This window comes from Rissa tridactyla, chromosome 20 (assembly GCF_028500815.1).
Source record: "Rissa tridactyla isolate bRisTri1 chromosome 20, bRisTri1.patW.cur.20221130, whole genome shotgun sequence".
Classification (NCBI taxonomy): domain Eukaryota; kingdom Metazoa; phylum Chordata; class Aves; order Charadriiformes; family Laridae; genus Rissa; species Rissa tridactyla.
The window spans coordinates 7,049,880-7,076,305 of NC_071485.1; the positions used below are offsets into that span (position 1 = coordinate 7,049,880).

A 26,426-nucleotide genomic window follows, 5' to 3' on the forward strand; every position below is an offset into this window, starting at 1 on the left:
AATCTATCTTTCCTTCTCCGTGTCTCTTCTCTCCCTTTATAAATCATGGAAAGTAATAATTCAGCACACTTTCCCAAAGAGGATTTACATTCTTGGGTTGACAGGGAATTGTTCTCTTAGTGTCTGTTTACAAGGAATGTAGCAAAATGGGCTGGATTTCATCTGGGACACGATGTTTTACTGTAAGCAAACCGAACGCACATGGTAAGGATCTGAGGCCCAAACAAACTTTTCAATCTCCTTTCAAAATTTTTTAAGAACTTAACTGTAACTTTTTATAGGAGAAATACAAGTTTGATTCCTTTATTGTCCTTGTACCTCACTCCCACTAAAACCCACCGAGATCAGCACTACTGGGAGGAATCTCTGTCCGATCCTCTGCCTGAAATGTTTATTGAAAGGGAGAAGTCACATTGGTATAAACACTTTTTTTTTGGGGGGGAGGGGAACCAACCAAGCAAACAGACTCGTAGCTCACATGTCACAAAGTGCACATTCCCCCCAATAATTTATTTGTTCACCTAGCAATATTTCATATACATTCAGTTTTGTTCAAGAAAATGACCAGCATGACTGTTCGGACACGTCGCATGGTTAACAATGGGCCTTTAAAAACAGCACGTAGAAAATTCAATGACACGGGAATATCGTGTCCAGAAGACGCAGTGCCCATCTCAAGACACATCTTTGAAAACCACTGGCAGCCAAACTTGCACAACATGCAGGCAAAATGCTGCAGCAGGCAGAAGAAAAAATAAAACAGTTTTGCAACCGAAGACCGGCAAAGCGAAAAAAGCCCAAACCTTTGCATACGATTCCCGCAGTCGTAAGGCCAGTAAGGAGAACTGAGCGCTCAGTGGCATTCAGCCAAGGCTTTGTATCACTAGACAATGATGCTGTGACCATTAGCCGAGTGGAATTGCTTTTGAAGTGGAAACCGGCTGAAATGCTGGCTAGATTTGTGTTTTCTTACTTCAAGAAATGGTTTTCAAGGACTGAGCTTTTGCAGATCATAGAAGAAATTTGGATCGATGCAAGAAGGTCTTGTTATTCAGTCCGAGACAATGAGTACTGGAAAATCATTTTTGCTTTTCAGTATTAACGCTTGGACGTTTTTGACTCTGAAAAAGATCTTAATGTTATCGTGATGATGAAGGAGAGGATATTTCTCGGCCTGGGTTTGAGCTCCGTATACCAGACTGTAATCTGCATTAACCAGACCTTTGAATGTGTTGTGGAACTAAAAAAAAAACAACTTTATTTCTTATGTGATTGTTGCTTGCAATACATACCTCTCCTCTTTGGAAATTCATTTCCCCTTAGCGCACTCTTGCTGTTTTTCTCCTTCTCTGTCAGTATGAGAAATATGCAGCACGCTCTGTGGAGAAGGCATGACATTTTACTCGAATCCCCAATACAAATGCTTAATCTCCTCCTGGGAAATAAGTGATTCAATTACATTTATCACGCCGGGTGGGAGATCTTTATTTTAATGCACCACAAGCTACCTCCGTAGCGCCTTGGATTTTCATAATACTGTCATATATTAAACAATCTGCTTGGGAATACCTTCAAAAAGTAGTTGATTATGTTTACGGATTAGCTCCCTTTTGCAGGTGGAGAAGGCTTAGTTTACTTATGTGCACTGATAGGAAAAGACAGGATTAGTCTGGCCAGACAGTCTAACCTTCTCCCTGTGAGTCTCATTATAATTAGGCAAGAAACAGAATAAATATCGGACAGATTCATTCATAGAAAGCACTGGTTGGCTCTTGGGCTTCTTGGGAAACAATTTAAAGGCTGATACGGTGAGACTCAAAGGCTCTGGGCAGAAGGGGACTGGAGCAGGGATGAGGAACGCAGAAGCGGGTAGAGAGCAGGTAGACGAAGCTGTCTCGTTACGACGTCTCTCCTGTGAGCTATTAGATACCTTCTCCTTCTGGCAAATGATGACACTGCATGATGCAAGTCCCAAATATGCCTTGAGCTTAGGGCAACATCGTGAAGACGCACCGGCTTTTCTCCTTGGCTCTGTTGTTGGAAGCAATCATCCAGAAATAATTGGTGTCAGGAGCCTGTCCTATGGAGCTGCTTGTCAGCATTGTCTTGCTTATCCAAACATTAAGATGGGAAAGAGGATAAAGGTGTCTCTGAGTAGGATACGGAGTTAATTACCAAGCATGGATTCAACATGGGACAGCTGAAATCTTCCTTGAGCGAATCACTCTGCACCTCAGCAGCTTTATCTTAAAATGGAGCTCCTGATGAAAACCCATTCAAACATGAGCGTCAGTTAATGTGAGGCCAACAGGCATACCTAGAACTAAGCAATTCCCACTTCAGGAAAACAGTAAGAGCTTTTCTAACCAGCTTCAGTCGGTCTACTACACTCCAGTCTGTAACTGTTACCTTTCAGAAAATTGAAAAAGTCAGGCAGGGAAATTTTGCAAGTAAGACTGAAGAAGCTTTGTGAAATCCATTTGCTGACTCTGATGAGTAGAAAGGCAAGAAATACTCCTACCTTAATCTTTCCTCTTTTCAATGCCATGGATTTTTTAAGACATTAAAGCCCGGCAAAGGAAAACATGCTTTTACACAGTACATAATTTATCCTTGGATTTGGCAGAGCAATATTCCAAAAAAAAAAAAAAAAAAAAGAGGAGACATTTATTTGGATAATGAGCAGATCTTAAGTATTTGGGATTTGAATAATTCTACAGAGTACATGAAGCCTTAAAAACATAAGACAGTAAATCTCAATGAACATTGACAGTGGAAACTGGAATACTGAACTTTCCCTGCCCTGTGAGGAAAAGAGATTGGTGGTCTGCTTAGCCTCAACCCGTGTAAATTAAAAGTCATCTCTACGATGCTGGCAGCTCTCAACCCTTTGCAGCAGAGACTATCTGCTCTGCTTAAGATGGAAATCTTGGCTGTCTCTCTCAACTGAGAAGAGTTAAGGAGGGATGGTGGGATGTCATACCCAAACTTTGAGGTGTCCCTCAAAGGTGTCATTCAGGACACACCAATTGGCAGGTCAGCGTGGTCCACTGGACGTGGCTTTGAGGGGAAAAATCACGGCACTCCACTGTGTTCTTACTTCCCATCTGACCACCTTCTGCTCTCTGTTCTGAGCTCCTACAGCATTTCACACGATGGAATCCCGACTGTAGAATGATTTCACATGTGATGATAGATGGTAAGCCACTGGGAAATCTCGTGTACTGCTAGTGCTTTTTAGGTAGACAGATACATTTAGCCTCTGTGGCTGTAGCTCTTTCACCAGTGTCAAGTTCACTTTAAATAACAGAAAAATATGGGCTGCTTAAATCTGCACTCCCCCTTTTTTCTTTTTCTTTTTTTTTTCTTTTTTTTTTCCCCCCTAGAGCTCCTTCTATGGTTTTGAGACTTGTCAGTCCAAACGTCTATCAGGATGACAAGTGCCTATGACCCTGCTTGCAACAAGGGAACAGGGCGGTTTTCATGCAGAAATTCTCCGAGTGAGCCAAACAAATTGTGTGTTTGTTTTTGCTGGCAAACGTGAGAGCAGCAGAGGTGTGGCTGGGACCCGGCTCGCCTGACGCAGAGGTCTCAGTGCTTTTCAGAGTCACTGGACAGAGAGGTCCTTTAGCATCTGTTTGACGACTGGAAAAAAAAGGGCGCAGATGAGACCGGGACTTGATTATTCTAAGCTGTGTCTCTTACTGGCAGGAGCGCTGCGACACAAAGGCGACTATCCAGGCACTGCCACCAGCATGCTGACTTATTTATCGTCTTCTTACAGATTCAGATTATATTGCAGCTTCAGAATTGCTCTGGAATGAAATGACTAATCCCTTTGTGTCAGCCTTTGTGTAGCTCCACAACAACCCTTTGCCTGACACCGGGAAACCTCAACAAATCTAAAATTGCTGGAGAGGCCCTTTGTAGATCTCCCGGCTCCAAAGGGGAGATGGCACAAATGACCTTATTGGTTCAAGTTATCAAATAAGTATATGGAGAGGGTTGGGCAGCAAGTGTGTGCAGTGAAGATTTTAAATCTTGCTAGTCTCGCTCAATTTAATGGGTGTTTTTCAAGATGTTTCAGAGTTCAGGTTTTCTTCAAATAAACGTCCCACGTATTTGAACCCCGTGAGACTGAAAACCTCGGCCACGAGCCCCACGTGACTTTCTTATGAGATTTCCAGCTTTTCTGCTTCTGGTCTTGGCTTGAAGTACCATGAGAATATTATTTTTTTTCATGGTATTTCAACACTTCTTGTTTCAAATTCTAGACTATATTGAAAAACCCTAAGAAAAGTTTTAAGGGTGGGGTGGACTTCTTATTTAAAATAAACATGGGATAATGCTACAGATTTGCTGTCTGCGAGCATGTGCTTTTGGAAATAAATAAAGGTTTGGGTCCAGGGATCTGATTTGAATTCTCCTCCACTTTTAACCTGTTTGGGACATTCTGTATCTTTCTTATGCAGCATTCATGTGGGAGAACAAATAACTATTTGCTTCAGCTAATCAGCTAAGCTAGATATTTCGTTTTCCGAGTATAAGAGGTAGCCAGTGCCATTCACTGGCCCACCAAACACAATAAAAGCTTGATGGTCTTCCGAATTCAAGTGTCTTCTCAATGTCTTCAGGACCACTGCAGGCTGAGCTGAGAACTGTTGCCTTCGTTTTTTCCTATCCCTGCACCCTCATTTATTTGAAGGCTGGGAGAAGCAAGTCCTCTGCTTGAGGTGACATGTTAGCAGCTGAAAACATCTACAGGACATACATATCTGAGTCAGCAAGCGCTGCAAGGAAAATTTACCATCGCATACGGGACCCAAAATCTTCTTGGTTACGACACCAGAAAAAAGGTGCCAACTTTACCCGGTCTTTTACACCTTTCTTGTTCTCTGACACAGCTCCATCAGGCTGGCATTGTCTGAGTAAATACTGGCGAATCAGCCCAAAGACATGACTCTTGTTTGCACAGATTTTACTTTTGGTCCTGCAAGACTGGCAAGACCTGGGCACTTTGTAATAGATTTCCTGGGTGTGCTGATATTACGCAATAATTTTAATGCATTGAGAAAGGGGCCAAATGTAGGGGGAAAATTACCTGGCTTGTTCTGCCTCTGTGAACTGTCTATGCAAAACCCAATCTTAGGTCCTTCTACTCTCTTCTTTCGCTTTGAGCTGAACATTTATTTAGAGTGGCAGTGCTTTGATTCGCATCCTGGCCATCTAGTTACACTCTGAGGTTGCTTTCTCCTTCCAGGACTGTGCAAAACAAGAACCCCGAGGATGAGACTTTACTTTTGCAAATTGTCCAATAATGTTCTGTCTGCAAATATGTGTTCACAGGAGGAAAGAAATCTCATTCATGCATAAATAAAAGACGCAGAAGACTGAAATTCTCTTTACACTGGGGACTTAATACTGAATGAGAGATGAATAAACAATGATTCCTCATCAATAATGTCAAGGTGTCCTTTCAAGGCTATATCTTGTAAATGCTAACTTTATCTTAAGCTTTCCCTTTTCAAGCCAGTAGATATTCAGCACAGGAACTGACATTGAGACATGAGTAAAGGCTTATGTGTTGTTTCAAGAAGCCGCATTCTTACTTGGCAGGCTCAGGAGGAGTTATGTCAAGAGCTGCTTATTTCTAATATTGTACAGAGAATTCCTCCCACTATTTATTCCAGATGCTGAACAGCTCATTTATTTATTTATTTGGATTAGCTATATTAAAATATAACATGCTTCCACATGCTTTTCTCCCAAATTCCCAAAGGATGGCCCTTTCTCATGGGGATGTATGTCCTTAAGTCGTTTAACGTGCTTAACTCCCACTGCTCAGAACCAGGGTAAAGTTCCTGGCTCCAGGGTACCCGGGACCTCACGGAAAGCTTAGAGCGCTTGGTATTGAAGGAGCCAGAAGAGGAATGTGGCATAAGACGGCAGGGAGACAGCAAAATGTCTGCAGCTTTTCCAGTGACTGTGGCACTGATCTGACAAGCAAGCACCTGAGCAAGGAATTACTGAGTCTTTAAGCAGGTCCCTGCTGGACTCAGAACAAGAAAAACAAATGGATGAGTGAAAGCGATGTCTTTGAGCCTTATCTGATGATGACTTACCGAGCTTCGAATTTGATTAGACCTGCATCGAAGCGCAGAGAGCTTCCAAACAAGCCTAGGATGCATGCACATTTTCATTTGGTTTTGTTTGGAGATTTGGGAGGTTGGTTGTACGAAAAAGAAAAGTTCGGGTTGGTCTCTGGAGCTAGATGGAGTGCAGCCACTGGCACCATATTTCCCTTGGCCATGGAGTTTACCGAAATCCACAACACAAAGGGGAATTTAGAGTGACTCTAAGCAAGGCAAGAGCCAGGATTGTGTTTTTGCCGTGCCTTGCGAGCTGAAGTGACCGCTTTTCCAGACAGGTTGGGGACAAGCAGCCTTGTGGGCACTGCAGAAGACCAAATCCCCACCTGGGGCAGCCCAGGAACGAGGATGCCCAGCTGAAGATGCAAACCCAAAGAGCTGCCTGTTCTCCTCAAGGTGTGCAGGACCTCACCAAGCCAGGACCTGGACACGAACAAAAGAGGCAAAACACAGTAGGAAAAACATTCTTGTCCACAGTCCTGTAATGAAAAGTAAGCAGAGATCTGTAAACACTGTCCCAAGACCTGAGCCTCCCAACCTCAGTTCTGGCTGTTGAATCGAGGTTTAGCTTTGGAGCGGGGGGAAGGCAGAATCACAAAATGGGTCTAAATGTGGTGCTGTCTGAAAGTATCCATGCTGAAATCAGTGTGGGGTCTTTGGAGTTTGCTCTTTGTCCTCCATTGCACTTACATCAGAGCACCAGGAACTTTGAAACAGGGGAATACAGTGAAAAATAAAGCCTTTGAACGCCAGGCAAATGACTTGCAGAGGCCAGTCTCTCGGAAGACCGTAGGGTGCTCACCATCCGCTGAAGCCATTCACCGCCTTTAAGGGGTTTCGTTCTGGCTACCGACACTCAAAGACATCACGTCTCAAAGGCTTTCACCCTGTTTTACAGTATGGTATTTGTTTCACCCAGATCCCTTCAACTGTTGTAGCATCTACTTCTACTTCCCAATAAGAGCAACGTCCCACGAGCAGAGCCACGCGTTTGCCAGCCTGTGCTGCTTCCGTCCCTTAGACGTCCTCCCCGTTTTCACTGAGGGAGATGGTGTGTATTTTAATGGTTGGCACTTTGCAGTTTTCATGGACAAGGTTCCGTGAAGTGCCCGCACAGCAGCATTCCTGGAGGAAACCTTTACTTTTCACTTTGGCAGCAGTACAGTCTTTAGAAACGGCATGTTTTGCAGGCATGCTTTGCACCGCGGAGAATATCTTCCATTCGCAGACCCCATCCGACTTGGAAATCTTATAGAAGGTTTCTCCCGAGCCGACGGGGATACGGACCACGCCTTTGCCGCTCTCCATGCTTTGTCTAGTGGGATGGTTGAGGTTGAAACTTGGGGATTGCTTCTTTGCCGCTTGCTTCCTTGGGAGGCACTGTGCTCTCAGGACATTTTGGAACGCTTTCTTAAACTCTTGACTTGAGCACGGATAGATTATGGGGTTGATGCAGCTGTTTAAATATCCAAGCCAAAATGTTATTTTAAAAAGTGTGTCCGGGGGTTTGATTGCAGGAAAGAAAGAACCTAAAATGGAAAATACACAGAGTGTTAAGGCAGAGGCAGTGAGAAATTGCAGGTAACCAAAGAAACTTAAACACTGGAAAAAATAAATAAGATTCTGTTCTTTCTTGGAAAATCTATGACTCAAAGCCTAATACCTGCAGAAAAACATCTTTCAGAAGGTATGGTGTTGTAAAATTACATGCATCTTCTATCAGAGATCAATTCAAGACATCTACTTTATTATACAAGCATTGCATTCCCATTTGCAGACAGAGAGACAAGCAAGAGGCCTGGTATCAAGTGATAGAGGAAAATTGCTTCCTCAGGGACTTCTAATTCAAGATTAGTTAGCCAAATAACAGTCATATCCAGGAGGTCATCAGAAGGGGTTTCAAATGGCAAGAAAATCACACCATTTCAGAAGCCAGAGTAAGTAGGATTACTGAGTTGGCTGCATTCCAGCTAAAAGTCTTACAAATGATAACTACTGAGTGCTCATTTTCCCTTGAAACCTTTAGAAAATCTAACTATCCGCATTTTTCTGTCTCATACAATGCATTTAAAATTCAGAGAAGCTAAAGGAAAGGTTCCTTCTTAAGTCAATGAGCACTAGAGAGGGTCTCATGGGCAGCCAGGATATATATACTGATATATACTTGCAAGGTTACCTCCCACGGACGACTCAAAGAGCAAGAACTTGGACGGCTCCTTAGTAAGGAAAGTACTATGGGACATTTGATTCTATAGAAGGCAGGACAATATTCAAAAAATTTGAAATCTTCATGAAGCTTATTCAGCATTATCAGTGACAGAGCCCTAAATTGTGCACTCATGAGTCCTCACGGCCTTGGCACAACAGTCAGCTACAAGTGACCATGCAAATTGAAAAGTAAACGGCATTACTTTTTAAAAAATAGATAATGACATATGCTAACATAGGATTTACCTCTGAGTTATCTGCTGATTTAAAATCTCAGGAACATTTCTCCTAATGCCAAACCTTTGGTTTTTGTTTAAGTACAACTCGAGCTCCTTACCAAGTTGCATAAGCAAGTTTTTAACTTTAAGCAATTTGAACAAGGTGTCGGTAAATGCTTAAGAGATTTGCTCACGGAGAGGTGTTATTATAAAGCTCCAGAGCCATATTTAAGACATCAAAGAGTCAACACCGGGGCTTATGGAGAATTGTTTAGAAATTTGTTGCTTTTCTTGAATGAGGCTGGAAAGTGGCCGTTGGAACAAGATCCTGTAATTCTCTTATTTGGTACTTCTCTTTGCTTAGAGATAAAAACAATATTGTCTGAATGTGAATGAACCAGAAAACTAAACTCAGTGTGATGCTGGGGTGGGAGTAAGTGATAACAGCTCTTCTAAAACCAGTTTTGCAAAATGAATCTAGAACCAGAGAAAGTGAAAAATATTTGCCATATGCTGTCAAGGGGAAAGGCTGTTTCTTACTTGCCTCCTTTAAAAGAAAAAAAAGAAAAAAAAAGGAAGATGTTCTGTCTTACAAACGTCAGTAATTAGTTTGGGCACAGGAAGAAAAATAGTTTCCCAGAAAACATAATTGGCTTGTTTTGGACTTTATAGTCAAGTTTATAATAAACAGAACTTTTAGCGCTGACACATGCTTGTCTTCCTGCTTGCCCCTGGAAAAATTGTAAGCATGTGCATGTTGAAAGAAATACTGTGGAAGATTTAGGCATCAATACATTTGTCATCCTCTGCAGTTCAACTACGTCTGTGAGCAGCTCCGCAGATTTGCGGGGATCGATCTGTTCGTTGGACCACCCCTGCCTAAGGAAAAGCTAATAATGCACTTAGAGGGTGTTCTAATTTAGTTCTGAGAGCTGCTGAACTTCGGTTTGAACCTTTTTCTCCCCATCTTCGCCAAACAAAGCTTACAGCAAGCACGGCAAATGCTTTCAAGCAGCAAGAGCCCGAGAGGAATTCTCAGGGTGTTTTTTGCCTGTGTGAGAACGTATCAAAATATTGCCTGAACCAGGGACACAAATAGTGCAGGGTGATTAATGACTTGCTCCTTCTTGCTGAACGCGGCCTCCGCTGCGAAACGCAACGCGAGGTCTTCTTGCCGTGGCACCAGCTCCTCTGGTGGGCCCAGAGGACACGCTGCTGGCGGGGAAGGAGGAGGAGGAGGAGAGCAGCCCTCCAGTTATCCCTGGCCTGGGGGAGGTCCCCTGAGCCCCAGTCCTTCTGCTGTGTGGTGGAGCAGCAGAACACCCAAAGGCAGTGCAGAACATGCCGCAGGAGCTCGCTCCTCCTACCTTGAACCTCTGATTCCAACCCCAGTCACAACCCGGCCACCAAGCCCCAGTCTCGCTGGTGATGGCTCCCGCGTTGCTCCAAGCTAGCCAGGTAGAGAAGTTTCACTATCAGTTTCAATACAACCAGTTTTTAAGACCAAAAACGTTGTGCTAAAGAAAACAAACTCTTTTTAAAAAAAAAAAAAATTCAGCACGAGTGAGCAGGCATATCCATAGCCCAGAATTTTTCTCAGCAAATTAATGCCACTTTCCTTTAGTGAAAAAACAACTAAATAACATTCTCACAGAACGTTCTGGCTGAAGTCCTTGGGAGATGAAAAATAATGAAAGGCTTCTAAATGCTCAAATCATGCTCAATTTTTTCTTTATTTCCTCATTTAATTGCGGCATATCTACTGCTTTCCCATTTTGCGTTCGGACAAAAGGTGAAACAAATCTCGGTTTAGGAAATCCGCTGTGCGAGGCTGAGTGTAAAAATGGGTAAACAATAACAATTCCTGTTTGCTGCAACTTCTGGCTCACTCTAAATGGAATGCTAGTGCTTTGCCAAAGTCTGTTAAAAATAGAAAATAGCCAGTGTCAGAGTCTGTCTCTTGCTCTTTTTTTGGGGTTGGGATCTGCATGCTAATTTATTAATGTAACCTTTTTTGGTTCATCGGTGTAGAGACTTGTTGCCTTGGAACAACACACAGTGAAAAGAAAGCGAAGTAGTTTTAAAAGCATACAATTTTTGCTATCTGTAGACCCCAGCACATGCTGTCTTTAACTCTTTCTTTCCCGTGGTGGGTACAACCTGGTCTTGAGGACAGTGGCTTTGCTCCGCTGTGCGTTTGGTTGTGCTGGTCAGTGAAGGTTGATACAGAATCACAGAATGGTTCGGGCTGGAAGGGACCTTAAGGCCCACCCAGTGCCACCCCCTGCCCTGGGCAGGGACACCTCCCACCAGCCCAGGTCACTCCAAGCCCCGTCCAACCTGGCCTTGAACCCCTCCAGGGATGGGGCAGCCACAGCTTCTCTGGGCAATGTTTAGACCATGTTTATGTTTAGACCAGCTAAAGCTCTGCTGCGGGCTTCGTTATAACTGTGTATTGTCCTGTGAATGAAACAGGACAAACACCAACAGGAAGAAACCTCGTTAGTAGCATCTGGAAAGGGCTGAGGCTGGAATTGATAGTCAATGGACCCAATAAGTAACAGAGCTAGATGTAAAACCAAGGTAGAAATAATTTGGACCTTTTTCTTACTCATGCTGACAGCTTATTCAACTTCCAGAGCAAGATGAATCAAGATCAGCCTGTCTAAACCCCGAGCCACTGAATTATTGTGCAGGATGCAAAAAAATATTCCACCTCCTGTACCTTCTCTGTCTAATGAGCAAAATCCCGCTGTGTGTTGCAGACTGCTGTGAGGAAGTATTGACATTGCTCGCATTTGCTTAGTGCCTCTATAGAAGTGTGGTGTCCTATTCGAAAGGCCACAGAAAGCAATGCCCTTCTGTTGCGGGCACCTGGTTACCTCTGTACTTCAGAAACTTGCCCTAATCTTTTCTCTTGGCTACCTGCCTATCTGGCAAAAGGGGACAAATATCATCTTCTCCAAGCCGTTGGGCAACCACGTCCCTCCCCACAGAATACTAAGAATGTATTCTTTTCTTCCAGGCCTTTAATATTCAGTGATGTTGCTGTCATGATTAATACCAGTGGTTGATATATCTGGTAGCAAGCGGGAGTCATTTTCAAACAGTGCTGCTAATTCTGGTGATAAAGTGTCCAGTGGCCTGAAACATCGAACCGGGCAGTGGCTGGCAGCTCGAGTTGGCTGAGTTCAGACTAGAAATAAAACTTAGGCTTTGTGTTTTGGGTTGGGTTGTTTGTTTTGTGTTTTTTTTAAAGACAATGACCGTCATTAACCATGATTTTAAATGTGGTACAGAGAAACCACGTGGAGCTGGGGTGAGCAGTTCAGAGTCCATGCCCAGTCAATCCTTGACCATTTGGCGGCTGTCAGTTAGTGTCAGCTGGGGTTTGGACACTTGCCTACTATCAGCCAGGACTGAGAAAACAGAATTATTATTATAGCACTTAATTCTCCAGAGCAAGCTTTCCCAATTCTCTCACTCCAGGCCAGGTGTAATCAGAGATTAATCAAGTGCTGCCATCCAGGTATCCTCTAATAGAACTGGATAGTGTGCAGCCGCTGAGAAGTGAAAAGTTTTCTTTCTTAAAACTTATTCTCTATCCTATTTACATGCCTTAATGTCTTCCCTGATACACTGGCAGGAATAAAATGGTAAATAGTGGCAAAACTGATTACAGTTTAGAGGCTTCATCTTCCACTGTCTCCCTGCAGTCTGTGCTGGAAGAACAGTGAAGAAAACTTCAACTGATCTTTTACCGCCTTTGAATTGTGGATTGACTAAATGATGCTTGAATTCCTGCTCTGTTTTCAAAAGGTTGAGGGCTCTCGAGTGTCGGTAGCACAATTCAATTGCTTGTTGTCTGAAAATTAAATAAAATAAAATGTACTATTAGCCTCCTGAGATCCTTTCCCATTAAGCATTTCATCACTCACCCCTGAAAATGTCAGGATTGCATTCCCTTCCCTTGTCGTTTATTTTCCTGTTTGTCAACTCGAAGTTTCTTCAGATCTGAGAGAGAAGTTTTCCGTGTACCTCCTGGTGAGTAAGTGCCAATTCAGTCACAGAGATGTAATTTGTCAGAAGTTGCGGAGCTGCTTGATTATAGGTTGTTTAAGACGCGGTACTGATGTCGTGCTGTCGTTTCACTGATGGACAGCACAGAGGGATTGAGAAGCTACCAGACGACAGGAATTTGTGTTATTTGTTCACTCTGTATCATCTCTGTCAGCACCATGGGAATGAGATTCCACGTATTTTCATGACCCACAGACCCATAGTGGTGTTAAAATCCATCTCCGCTACTAAATCTTGCAGCTCTGTTTAGGTTCACTACATTTTCCCCCCTTTTGTGTTGTATGTTACAGATTCCACTCAGAAGATGACAGCAGTGCCCGTGCACCTTGTGAGCAGAGAAACCAAGCGGTATTTTTTAGCGTTATGTTATCATAGCTTGCAGTGTCCTAGGGAACCAGGAGAAGTACCTACGTAAACCTTGCAGAGAAATCAAACAAAAATCCTGGCACCTCTTGCCTCTGACGAATACGAAATACGCCTCTGGAACCACAGCGAACTGGAGACGGGGATAGTGGGAGGCAAAACTTAAAACTCAGGTCCTGGGATCTGCCCTAAGGGGGTCAAGCCAGAGGGCAGCAGCCATTCCAGAGCAATTGCCCTTAAAACCCAGAGGATGAAGCACGGAGGAGCACTGACGGCCCCACACAGATTAACTCTGTACCAGGGGCAGCCTAGGTCTCTCCGGAGGCAGCCTGCTCTACTAACACTGATAAATGCGTTCCATCTTGTGTTCCCAAGCTCCATGTTAGCACTGAACTTTATTCCATAAAGATGGCATTCTATACTGCATCTGGGGTCAAGACACAAACCACACTCTGGAAAGTATCTTTATATATATATGTTCTGCCGCGGACACGCAACAGCTGCGCTCTGTACATATATACTCTCCCAGCACGTCTCATCCTGCTGCTCCCTTATGGAAAGTATTTTCTGTGGGAACAAAACATGGGACCAAAGAACCCTTGAACAGTGGGAAACGCTTCTGGGGTTTGTACAATCAAATTAACACGACAAATGCAGAACAGAGGTTCATAGAGATGAGGAAGGGTAAGAGCCTGCACCTGGCAAGTCTTGCACCTTTACAGCTGTGCCTGTCCCGGGGTCTGGAGTTTTGTGGCTGATTCAGGTGGAAAATGAGGGTGACTTTGTGCCTAGATATCCCTGACCCATAATAAACAGATGTAGAAGGAGAAGCGAGAGTTTGTTTCTCTTCACAAGGGGCCGAATCCAGATCTCTGGGGCACCAGGAGGGTGCGGGAGTTTGGACACAGGTGAGGGGTGGGAAGGACAAGCAACGGGAATGGGTCAGTCTGGGAACGGTGCTCTGATTATTTGGATTTTTTCAGGCCTAATTTATGCTCTGTTTCATATTGTACCCACTTACGATGGATGATATTTCTGGCAAAGCGCAAACATCCCAGCAAGCAACTATTTCCAGATTCACTGTGGGCTGTTGCAGATTTAGAAAGCTGATAAAAAACCATGGGAAGGTAAACTGAGGTTTTGTTACCCGTGTAAACCCAAATAATCACATTGTTTTACAAATCAATTTCATTGTCGTTGGAATTCCAGCTCCCGTGCCGTTACTGCGGTGGAATGATTCTGGATCTTGTTGCTCACATTTTTAAGATATTTGATATTCGTCCCGAAGCCCTTGCTCTCAGAGACATGGACTTACAACAAAATCTTAGCTTTCCTTTAAAAATTAAAAGAACCCAAGCGGGTGGTTCAGAGAATAGTTCGAGAAGATGAGTCTATCTCAGCCTGTCTCAGGAGTTTGTCATTCTGTGGTTGTTGGTCGTGATTTTGGAATCCTTGGGGTTAGCAATACAGGAATAATTATCTTCAGCAGGAGCTGAGTGTCTCTCCCTTACGTATCCAAATTGCAAACAAATCCTGACATTTGCCGGGTGGGGTGGGAGAATCACTCATCGCCTTTCAATCACTAACAAATCCTAAATTGTGCCGTGACGTTTGAGAGTGAGGGAAAAATTACGTTCTTGGTTCATTTGCTCCAGGGACCTGAAAGTGGTGACTACACAAAGCAGGGACGTTTTGAAGGCAAGGAGAAGCCTTCTCTGACAGGTAGTGCGTGCAGGAGGGCCAGAGATGTGAATCACGAAACAGCACAACTGATTCCACTTTGTCTCTCTCGTTTTCAGCGTAAATGGCTATTAATATCACCAATTCCTTCCGCTGCTTTGCTGTTCTATGAGTCAGTGGGACACAACGTTTCAGGACTCGGTAACGGTGGAGAAATGTTGGCCACAGGGATGTCAGTGGGATCTTTGCCATAGGCTTCAGTGCAGCTGAGTTATCAGCCTGGACCAACAAAGCCTTTCCAGTCTGTGTTTATGAAAAATACCTTTTGTGATTAACAAAAAAAAACCAACTTGCCAAGGAAATTTCTTGGCTGTTTATCTTCATGGCTTATTTTCTCCCCATTCAGTGGCTTAACAGACACTCACGTTTGTGCTCCCTGACTCACGGACCGTAAACACCTTTCTTCTCCCTGACCTGTGCTCCGGAGAATGAGCTGGAGCTTTGTTTTGGGGCTTTTTCCCCTTAATTTCTTTTTTTTCTTTTTGCCGCTGAGGGAATGCACCGAAGTGCTAGTGTGGGGAACCTAGCGCGAATATTTCTTCCATGGCTGGAGTTCACTGTTTTCTGATATGAAAACTATATTGAGGGTTCAGTTGTCCCAGCTTTTATTCATTTTATTTTATTATATTATTATCAGCTGAACAACGAAAAGAAAGGGGGTTCAGATCCTCGTTTCTCTGAATACCTGGACAACCCAGCCATGATGATGACGAGGGAGTGTGTGGGCTGTTTGCCTTACTCTCTGCCCTCCAAGTAAAGCAGTAGAAGAGACAGGAGGATCCCATGCTTGTATTTACTGCTATGACACTATCTATCCAATTCTAAAGAAGAAAAGAGGTGATTCATGAAAAGGAGTTAAGCAGTTTACCTTCTGTATGGGGAAATGCCAGGATAGCGATTCCCTGGAAGGCTGGTGCAATTCTACACAGTTCTGCTTCCCAGGAAAACTTTTGATTTCTCTTCCTTGTTTTCCTCATCAGCAAACTTACTCACCCTCCCGTCATGTAAACACCTTCCCTTTAACACTGCCTTCACAGGATAAGACAATACAACCCATTCCTTCAGTATCATCAATCGAAATTGTCTCGATTCTACAGGAAATTGGTGACTTTCTGTCCAGCCCCCACAGTGAAGCTGTTCCCGAGGGATCCCAGCTCGCTGCTGCATCTTACACCCTGGTAGTTCCCATTATACCTCTGCGTAAACTATGGGGGACGGATGAATCACAAGCGCTGCGTTTTTGTGCCCCAAAAAGACCCTAAAACCCATGTTTAAATTGCTCTCAGTATCTCACACTGATGGATCCTGTATGTTACTTGGATTTTGCTCATTAAAACATTGCAGTCGGCAGGAGTCTGTAGGTAGGGAATAGAGTGAATTGCAGTGTATAACCTCCAGGACAGTAGCAGGTATTTGAACTCCTGCTGTGATAAGACATGGGTGAAGCAGAGACCCCGGCTTTGCTTCCCTGACCCATCCCTGTCATATTCTGGTTCACGTTGACAAAGGAACGTGGTCCGAAGCCCCGTTACTTTGACAGTAAGTGGGCAGGATGCAGGACGGCTTATCCAGAAACCGTGGGAGTTGATCTGAACATGTTCTGGCAGAAGAACACATTGAATCAAGACTCAGATGGTCTTGAAAAGAGCAAGAGCACAAGAAGGACATGGACCTGTTGGAGTGGGTCCAGAGGAGGCCACGAAGATGATCTGAGGGCTGGAGCCCCTCTGCTGTGAGGACAGGCTGAGAGAGTTGGGGCGGTTCAGCCTGGAGAAGAGAAGGCTCCGGGGAGACCTTATAGTGGCCTTCCAGTACCTGAAGCTGGGGAGGGGCTGTTGGCAAGGACATGTAGCCATGGGACGAGGAGGAAGGGTTTAAACTAGAGCAGGGCAGGTTTAGATGAGACATTAGGAAGTTCTTTCCACTGAGGGTGGTGAGACACTGACCCAGGTTGCCCAGAGACGGGGTGGAGGCCCCATCCCTGGAGACATTCAAGGCCAGGCTGGATGAGGCTCTGAGCAACCTGATCTAGTTGTGGATGTCCCTGCTGACTGCAGGGGGGTTGGACTAGATGGCCTTTGGAGGTCCCTTCCAACCCAACCCAACACATTCTAAGATTCTAAGCTACATCTGCTATGTTTTTCACTGGTACCAAAAATCAGATGGGTCCTTGAAGCACAGCCTTTTGGGAAATACTGTACCCCAACACACACAAAAAGTGCTTTGTGTTGTCTCAGCATTGCAACATAGAGGAGGACAAGTCAAGCGTGCCTTAGTGGCATGATTAAGGTAAATTCTGTATCTGATAACATACAAAGAACTGCAGCTTTTCTGTCATGTCCAGCCACCTTTGACTTCCAAAAATAAGTTTCCCATTTACAGCTGAGTGGACTGGCTATGAACTCAAGCCTCTGGCGCCTAAGCAAGGTGCCGTAGTTAAATCAGCCACCTTACTAAAACATGTAACAAGTGATCATATACACAACAAACGCAAACCTCACGGGAAAACACAGGCATGCGTGCACCGACCTCCAGACATTGGTGCGTGCTCCTACTCCTCACCTTCTGACCTCCTGAGATATTGCATCAACGGCAGAGCTAGAAAAATGCATTTTATTTTTCTGGTTTACCTCTAGCGAAAGTAAGGAGTCATTCTCTTTGACTCCATTTAAAACAACAACAACAAAATAGTAATTAGAAACCAGCTGCAGACAGGCACGTAGACAGGATTAGAGGATTCCCTTGACAGTGTTTGTGTCAGCTCACAAGACTAATTTACTACTCTACTACAAATATAAATACCCTCCAGCATATCCTCTTTTCTGCTCTCTTCATCATGAGAATGATTGACAAACGCTAAAAGCTTTCCTCTCCCTTGCCTGGTTTAGTAGTCTGGGTTGTTTTTTCCCCTGTGACATCCTGGCTCAGACTTTCCCTTTTTGCTTCTTTCTGCTTCTGAACTCAACATCTGGGACCAGATAGGTTTAAGCTAGCTTGCCACAGAAAGTGGACAACTAAGCCCTGTGAGTTTGTTTGCTTCTAAGGGTTTGTTAAGATGAACCATCAATCCCAACTTGGGACCATTTTTGTAATATCCCAGCCCCTTTTCTTTTTTCCATCAGTTCTGTGCATGTTTCACCTCAAAACAATCTGCAATCATTGTCATCTGTGTTGTTGAAAATGCACCTTTTGCAAAATTCCCAGAGCAACCCATAAGCGTCTTCCAGCTACAGGAAAAAGTCTGCTCTGTCAGCTGACACCACTTTGGTGCGATGTTGAGCATGAGGTTACATCACTATGGGCAAGCACTGAATTTCTGGACTCTTCTAGCTCTTGAGTATTTCTTTCTATATTTGTCCGTAGCCCTTTCTAGCAATTGCAAGGAGAAAAGAAAAAACAGAAATGGAAGAAAACATGCTGTTATTGTGGAATGCCAAAGTCCAACAAGCCTTAATTGGCCAGATGAGCCTCATCTGTGGGCTCTACCTACAGACCCTCTGCCCATTGGCCTTGGAGCTGCATATAAGGTCAGGCTCTTTTCTTTAACCCTCTTTGAGTGATGTAAGTAAGCTCAGGCTTGTTCTTTCCTGGCTCTGTTTTGTTGGTGTGTGTTTGTTGGGTGATTACTGGACCGTCAGCTGAACCTGTTATGGATGCCACCTCTGCCTTCTTCTGCTCAGGTATGGTGAGTACACGCTTTTGGGGAGGGCACAGGTCCCACCTGCCCTGTTGTCACCCTCTGCTCCTGGGTTGTTCTCCCTCATGGAGCAGCCCTGCTCTTGCTGCTCCTTTACATTCAGGATCCTCTAGGAGCCTGTTCTCAGGTTTCCAGTTCACCTTCAAGTCATCCCTATTTCCTGTTGCCTAGGAGAATATGGTTTCTCCAATAAGCAATTTTGCTTACTTTAGGGCACTTGGTTTCCCCCAAGATCTTAAAGAAATTTGGCAACATGTCAAACAAGATCTTAAAGAACTCTGGGAAGAGAAGTATGGTTTCAATTTATAGCTTATAGGAAAATAGAAACTTGGTGGTAAGAATGCTTTGGCTAATGTAGAATACAAAAATGCAGCTCTATCACCTGCTAGTCCTCCTAGCTTCAGTAAAGCAGTGTATTCTCGTTCGTGTAAGGAATGCATGGGCTGTAATCCTCGGCTTGCACTCCTCCTAGCTATTCAAATGGAGCGCTTCAGAGCAGTCACGTTTTGAGAAAGGAGCCAAGCATGGCGTAACCAAAGTGTAAGGTCAGCTCTAAAAGGTTTTTAAAGCTATTCTCGCTATGTAAATTAATACGAGGGCATGTTAGATGGGGAAGCTCAAGTCACTCATAAGTGGCTAGCGGTTGCGAATATGGTGATTAAGTGTTGCAGAAGAGAAATAAGAAATTAAGAAAATGATGCAACAGGTGTAGAAGATGATATGTGAGAGCAATAGCCCTAAAGTGGACAGGGAGACAGCTACCTCCTCTGAAGGGCTGAATAATAGACTACCTATGGGGTAGGATGCTCTCGCAGTCTGCTTGGAGCAAACATCAGCCTGTACTAATCAAGTGGCAGTCAGTGAAATTATTTAGAGCTCCGAACCAGGCAAGGAATCTATTCAGAAGACAAACGTTTCCTTCTGTCGAATATATCCCTTGTATACTTATAGAAAGGCGGATGCTTAGTGTAGGATGAGGAAAGTTTGATGGACATATCTGAAAATCTTCTGCTTGGGAAGCAATTGCAGAGAGCTGTAGGTGTACGTGGACATCAGTCTTTCTTCACAACCTATTACTAGGGCAAAAGTTGGACGTGATTGCTCTTAGGCAATGACACTTAAAGGAAGAGTCTGTGCAGAATTCCCCCAATAAAGTTAATTCAGCAATGGGTTTACAGTTCATTTTGTGTAATACCAGTTCAAAGGAAGGTCTGCAGACTAAAAAGCACTTTACACTGTCAGGGTTTCACTGCTGTGGAGCAGAGATGGAATTTGAGCTCACTAAGAGCAGGTGTTGTATAGAGGCCAATGGACATAGTCGAAGGACCTCACAGCTCCTGCTGGCTCTGTTTGAACTCCTGTTTAGGTGCTGATTGCTGCCTCTTACCCCGCATTTCAGTTGGTCTAAGCCTTCCCCAAACTATCATGGAAAAGGACCTCTCATTGCACTAGGAAAGCTGTGTGTCTACAGGGGAACCGAGATTTAATTAGGGGAACACAAACACTGCAGATCTAGTTGGATAGCACTTGAGCTGTGACTTGGAAGGTTTTGTTAAACAATATGTGAAGATATGTTGAGTTCGAGGAAGCTTTTACAGGAAATCTTTGAGACTAGAAGTGGATCCACTGGTGACCTCTAGAGAGGGAGAAAAGGAAGCCTGACTTCTTCCAGGGGAAATTAGCTGTTTCGGCACTCTTATTTCTACAGAAGTGTTGTGAAGGGTGGGTTTGCACTCCAGCATGCAGAGAAAGAACAAATTGTAGCCTCAGTTCTTTTCATGCCACAGGATGATTCCTTGGCTTATTCCACACACCTCAAAGCCAAATGAGAGGAAGGTGTTGGTCTGAAAGCTTTTGCACAGACCCTTTGCCTGGCATGAAACTCCGTCCATCTAAGAAGTTAAGAAAGACATTACTTGCACAGATTGCAACTGGCAGCTTTACATGCTGATTTCAATTAAGATATTGTCTTGTGGCGGGGACACTCAAGTTATTTTTCCAGTTATTTTCAGAAGCACTTGCTGATACGGATACCATGCCTTTATTCCCCTCTTCCCCTCTTGATCTCCTTCTATCGCTCTCGCCCTTTCCTGTACCTGCACTTCAAAAGTTTCTACCCCCATTTGTTAACCACTTTAACGAGCCTGGTGTTTCTTGTTTTAAAGTGGTTCTTGGTTGGTCGAGTTGATGTTAATAGATGGGGGGGATCTCGAAGATGCTGCAGATCACAGTAAAATAACCTGGTGTTTTGGGAACTTCTGCTGTATAGAGTGGTAAGAACCTGCCAGTTGTCTGAAGTGGTTTGTGTAGCACAGTTTAAGAATGTCCGTCTCATGGACAACCTTCACTGAGGGTAGCCTGCTTTTGAAAGGCTCTGACTTCTGCAAATGCCTGAAGTGACATGCAGCAGCCGATGGGACCGTTGATAGGTCTGTCCTGTGGCCACAAAGCTGCAGAGCTGGTCTTCTGCACAACAAAGCTGTTGTTGCCCAGCCAGCTGTGTTGTGGCCTCCCCAACTGCCAATGGTTTTGGCAAGGGAGTATTCTGCGTATCTGAAAAGTCTGACCACTGTCACTCATCTGCTGCATGGTCCTGGCCAAATCACTTCTCCTCCCTCTGCCTGCTTTCACCTGTCTGCACTGTAGGTCTGGAAAAGGTTACCATCTTTTCGAAAGGGTTCTGTGTGGGATAGGTGTCGAGCGCCATATGCAGTCGCCTCTGGGCGAGTCTCTGGCACAGTCTCAGGCTGGTGGGACAGTCTGCCTCAGACGCGTTTCCTTGGTATTTTTGAAGACGTGTTATTTTGTGCATTTTTGTCTGTATAATAGTGTTTTTTGTCTTTAAACAAAAGTAGCAAATAGGTTTTGAAAGACTTATTATATGCTTTAAAAATAACATAGTAACCCCACAAAGATAGCAAAGCTAACCTCAAGAAAGTTTCCTTATAAGGGATCAAAGTAAGATGCAAAGCCAGTCTTGAATCCATAAAATTTCTTAAATCCAAAGCAAATTAATTGACAACAGCTCTGTATGGGCAACCATGTTTACACATGAAAAGAAGTGTGTTTAATGTGTTCTTGCAAACCCTTTTTGGGTATGTTTCAGACATCTTGGCAACCAGCATTCCAAGGTGCTGACACCCCGGACAGCATGAGCCAGGTCTTTCGGGGCTCTTCCCCATGAAACATCTACATCTCGTACTCCAGCACTTCCCGGTAGTGACCAACAGAAAAGATTCTCTAGTTTTGGCTTTTTCACATGGCAACGTTAGCGCCAAGTTTTCATGAAACAACCTGGTAATCTTAGTAAATCCCATAGAGGTTAATTGAAAACGAACAGCTTTTTATAAGCTTTATAAAAAAAAAAAAATTAAAAAGAAAATCCTCAAATCTTCCTTCTCATGTTTAGGTAAGGCTGGTTTTTCTTTTCCTTAATTACACACATTGTTCTGTTACTAGCTGGAACTTCCACACAATCTTACTTTATTTTTCCTGTACAGCATAAGCCCTTTCCATAAGAAAAGCTACCGAAATTGAGCAACTCACAGATTTAAGGTTCAAAAACTAATATTTAGTACAGCTGCTGAAAAGCAAACTTCAGTGTGATGTGCCACATACGTTGCACTCAGATATAGGTGTGGGATTAGTATTCTGCTTTTAAATCCTGAAATCACATCAAAGGTGACAGAGCAAGGTTTAATTAAAATTCTAATTACTACTTTATATTTCAGTGATAGTAAAGCAGAACAAATCCCTGACTTTCCTCCCCTGCAGAATTACAACTGGGGAATAAATGTTCATGTTCAGCATGATGGTCGAAGCCGGTGTTTGGCCAGTGGGCTCAGTGGGTTTCCACAATAGATGCAAGCCAGAGAAGTATAAAATCAGTTTGAAGGATCCTCACTGCTGTCTTCTGACTGGTCATATGATAAATTAAGAATTACATTAATTTCATCTGGAGTATGATATCTCATAGTTTGAATTTCCTGATAGGAAGCTGATTTTTTTTCCTTACAGTGGGAAGCGTTAGGTGCTGAGCGCTCCAGGAGGTCTGGCCCCAAGGCTGTGAACAGTTACTTTGACCCTGAATGCATTTATAGCTTGACCTTTTACGTATTTATTTACACATCACCTGAAGAACTGGTTGCAAACTTAGATATAAACCCACACCCCTTTAAAGATATTGTTCCTGTGGCAGAGCTGGTCGGAAGTAACAGTCCTGGTTCTGAAAGAGTATTTTTCTGTACGGAAAAAGAATGCTAAATCCTTTCCATTATTTTCAGAATTTTATGCTTCTCTTTGAACCAGAGATGGTTTGTTTCATTTGAGACTCTCATTTTTTACATTCACTGCTTTCTGACGGTGAATGTTTTGGTTTTTGACAGCTTTCCAATAGAAAATTATTCCCTCAGAGATTTTCTGATCAACATTATTGGACACAGGCACAAACACAGCCCTCCCTCCAGGGAAGGTGCTGTAAAAGGGAGAGGGTTTTGCTTTACTTACCGAGAGGCATTACTACAAAAAATGGAAGCCAGCACAGAACGAAGCATCCCACAACTATTCCCAGGGTCTTGGCAGCTTTCTTTTCCCTGGAGAACTTGAGGAGACGCACTGAGAAATGATGCTTGCTCTTGGGGTTGGATGCTGAGCCGCTCGCTTCAGGAGCGTTTTTGCGATGGATCCGTAGGGTCACTTCTTCGGAACGAGATCTCTCGGTCTTCAGACCAGAGGTCAGACCTTTGTTTTCCCTTTTGGCCACTACATAGACTCGGCAATACATCACCAAGATAATAGTCAGGGGGAGGTAGAAGGAGCCTAGAGCGGAGAACAACACGTAGCCAGGCTCCTCGGTGATTTGGCAGATGGTCTCATCTTCTGGTGCTGGTTCCTTCCAGCCAAAAAGAGGTCCAATGGATATCACCAGAGACAATGCCCACACGCACAGTAGTGCCAGGAGACCTCTCTTCTCTGTCACTATGCTTGGGTATCTCAGTGGGTAACTCACCCCGATGTATCTGTCTATCGAGATGATGCAGAGGCTCATAATGGAAGCAGTGCAGCAAAGGACATCAACAGCTGCCCAGATGTTGCAGAAGATTCTCCCAAAGACCCAGTAGCCCAAAATCTCCATAGTGGCTGAGAAGGGCAGGACAGTGGAAGTCAAGAGGAGGTCGGCTACAGCCAGGTTAATTATATAGTAGTGGGTAACACTCTGAAGATGTCTGTGGCAGGCTACGGAGAGGATAACCAGAATGTTACCCAAAACCCCAAAAACTATCAGTCCCCCTAGAATAACACCTAGTAAAATGGCCTTTGAAATGTTCACAGGCCCCACAGAGTGGGTGCAGTTGGAGCAGTCGGAGGAGTTTCCAGGAAGGAAAGCCATGGTGAGGGTCTGATACTGTTCATGTGAGGCTGTTGTACTTCACTCCCTTTTCAGGTAGAAAGAGTGATGAGATCAATTCTCAGAAGGTCTTATAGGCCACATTTGCCTGGCTTTGCTGGGGAAAAGAGTTTTTAAGAACGTCTTAGAAGTGCAGCACCAGGAACAATGAGAAGGATCCAGAAACATATTAGAAAATCTACCTTTCTCCCCAAGTTTTTACCAGTATAGTACAGTTAATAGCTGCTATTTTCAAGCCAAATTTAACTCCTTTTGCATTTTTCTTGGGGTGCAGAAGTGAGGCTACACAAAGCAGAGGCTATTTGTCCTACTTTCCGGGAATACATGCTGAGAAATTTTGGAATTGCAGGTTAGAACCATTTCGGCCTTTTGGGGAAGATTCAATATTTAGGTAACATAAGTATTCCGATTTTAGGTTTCCCCCAAGAGGAAATCACTGATGCTTTTAATTACGTTGTGTTAGTCCTGATTCTGCCTTACAACTGGCTTAGAAACCTGACAAAGTGGAGGCTGCTGCCGTGTCTGCTCAACAGTGTCATTTGAGATATTTGCCACTACCCATCTTCAGGGTCTGAAGCATCAATCACAGCTTCTCCATGCTGTGGAGCTGTTGTCACTTGAGCTCCTGGACTGCAAATTAAAGTTCATCTACAGCGGCTTCTGGCTTGCTCTGAAGGGGAAAGTGAAGTTTGCTGTGTCAACGATGTACGCTGTTGTGCTCTTTGCAGATCGTCACCCCCCTGAAGGAGACAAAGACACAAACAATGTGATTCCAAAAGCAACGTTCACTTACTGCTGCGGTTCCCATATAAGAATAGAGCAGGAGGCTATTTTAGGGAGCCTTCCTCAGGCTGGCTCCGGTCAGTGGAACCAACCTTTTTTCAGCCCAGTATTGTTTCACAGCAACCAAGAGACCAACGTGGATTTTGTTGCCTGAATTTTTCTGACCACGTTCTCAGCAGCGGTTGGTTCGCCTTTAGGGATAACAATCAATCCTAATTATCGCTTCACCCGCAGAGACCAGTTCTAGGAGAGACAGAAACCTGTGGGACACAATTCAGGACTACAAACTGTGAAGTAGATTTGTAAGTCCAGAATTTAGTCTAAGAGTTATGAAGTGAGTCCTTTACCCACTGAACTGCTCGTTAGCCCAACTAAACCGCCCATTTTAGAAATCTATAGGAAAAAGCAATTCCTGCCAAGCAGATGATGTTGCAAGGAACAAGTTTCCTACTGAGTGACAAAATGTTTCAGAGTATCTGGAAGCCAAGCTCAGCCTTAGCTGACTAAATATGGAGAAAAGGTACATCAGATGGGAAAGTGAGGATAAGCCTGGGAACTGAGACCCGGGGGGCACGGAGGGGAAAGCTACAAGTGTGGGCTGGAAAGCCTTTCACAGCACCTAGATGTGGATATCGTGTTCCCACCCAAAATATTGATCAGACGTGAAAAACCACCACTAAGACTACTCCTGTTAAATCCGAGATAAGGTAAGACTCTGTAAGCGTCCTAAATTGGGTCTCAGATGAGTCCCTCGGATCACACTTTACGCAAACACTGAGCAGCAACAACTGTCACAGACCTGAATCTCAAAACTGAATTTTCCTGTAGGCAAAGGCATTAAAAACCCTGAACCCCCGAAATTCCCAGTTGTGACAAGCAGAGGGGAGGGGAGATGAAAAGGTATTGCACTGTGGGAATTTGCCTTCCGTGCACCAAAATGAAATTCAATCTTTGTATTTTCTTTCCTACAAGAGGGAACTAGTTGAGGTATAATTCCAAGAAAGAAAGGGACAGTTTTCACAAACCACATCAATAAAAAGTGTCTGTAGCGTCAAGCACCTCTAACCATCCTGACTGTGGTCGTTATAAGGTTGATGGTGGACTAGAAAATTAAGAAATGATCAGACTTGATTTATTTTTTTTTTAAAGCACATGAAGCAAAACTTCCCAGTAAGTCAAGGAGGCGCAGCAGAAAGGACTGACAGATATTCATGCTCAAACCCAACCAGATAACGCCCAACCTGGGGAGAGAGAAGGTTTTGGGGAGAGCATACCCTGGACCCTTGTGCCTGCCCCGACCCACACTCACCTCGTTGGTCTCTAGAAGGCAGCACAGCTCCTCTGAGCATCCGGAAAGGAGATTCACAGCACAACACAGCAGGCTCCTCTCTTCATGCCCGGGTGGGACTCTGTGCCTGAAAATCCATTGCTTTTCTCCCTTTATTTCCCCACTGGTAGTTTGAGGGCTGCCGGCTGCGCTGATTCCCTGTGTCCCAAGGCTTGCGAGGGGCTTGGCTCCAGCATCCCTGGAGGGATCCCTCCCCAGTTGCAGTGCTCAGCTCCACACTGTCAAGGAGCAGCAGTAACTTTACTGCTCTGCTGATGTAGCAGGCAGTATCCTTGCCATTACCGTAATCCCCTGCCATTCCCGTATTGCTCAGAAAGAAAGAGCACTTAATCTGATGACAAATGGTGTTTAAAATATCTTTCTTTTCTTCCCCCCCCATGCAAACTACCAGCTCCTGCAGAGATCAGAAAGTGGAAGCCTGCTAACAAGCCCC

General features: G+C 44.2%; 1 protein-coding gene across 2 annotated transcripts; it reads right to left on the reverse strand.

Moving 5' to 3' along the window:
* Positions 1-547: 547 nt before the first annotated feature.
* ADRA1A (adrenoceptor alpha 1A) lies at positions 548-26,191 on the reverse strand. Of its 2 annotated transcripts, XR_008463208.1 has the most exons (4): positions 25,955-26,191; positions 22,962-24,602; positions 6,123-7,678; positions 548-2,261 (listed from the first exon to the last, which is right to left on the reverse strand). XR_008463208.1 is itself a non-coding variant. In XM_054180904.1 (3 exons), the coding sequence occupies exons 2-3, from the start codon at positions 23,842-23,844 to the stop codon at positions 7,167-7,169; spliced, it is 1,395 nt and encodes a 464-aa protein (XP_054036879.1). In that variant the 5' UTR covers positions 23,845-24,602; positions 25,955-26,191; the 3' UTR covers positions 4,326-7,166. The 2 variants fall into 2 exon arrangements, 1 of the variants encoding a protein (XP_054036879.1); XM_054180904.1 differs by lacking the exon at positions 548-2,261 and having other exon boundaries at positions 4,326-7,678.
* Between the last annotated feature and the right edge of the window lie 235 nt (positions 26,192-26,426).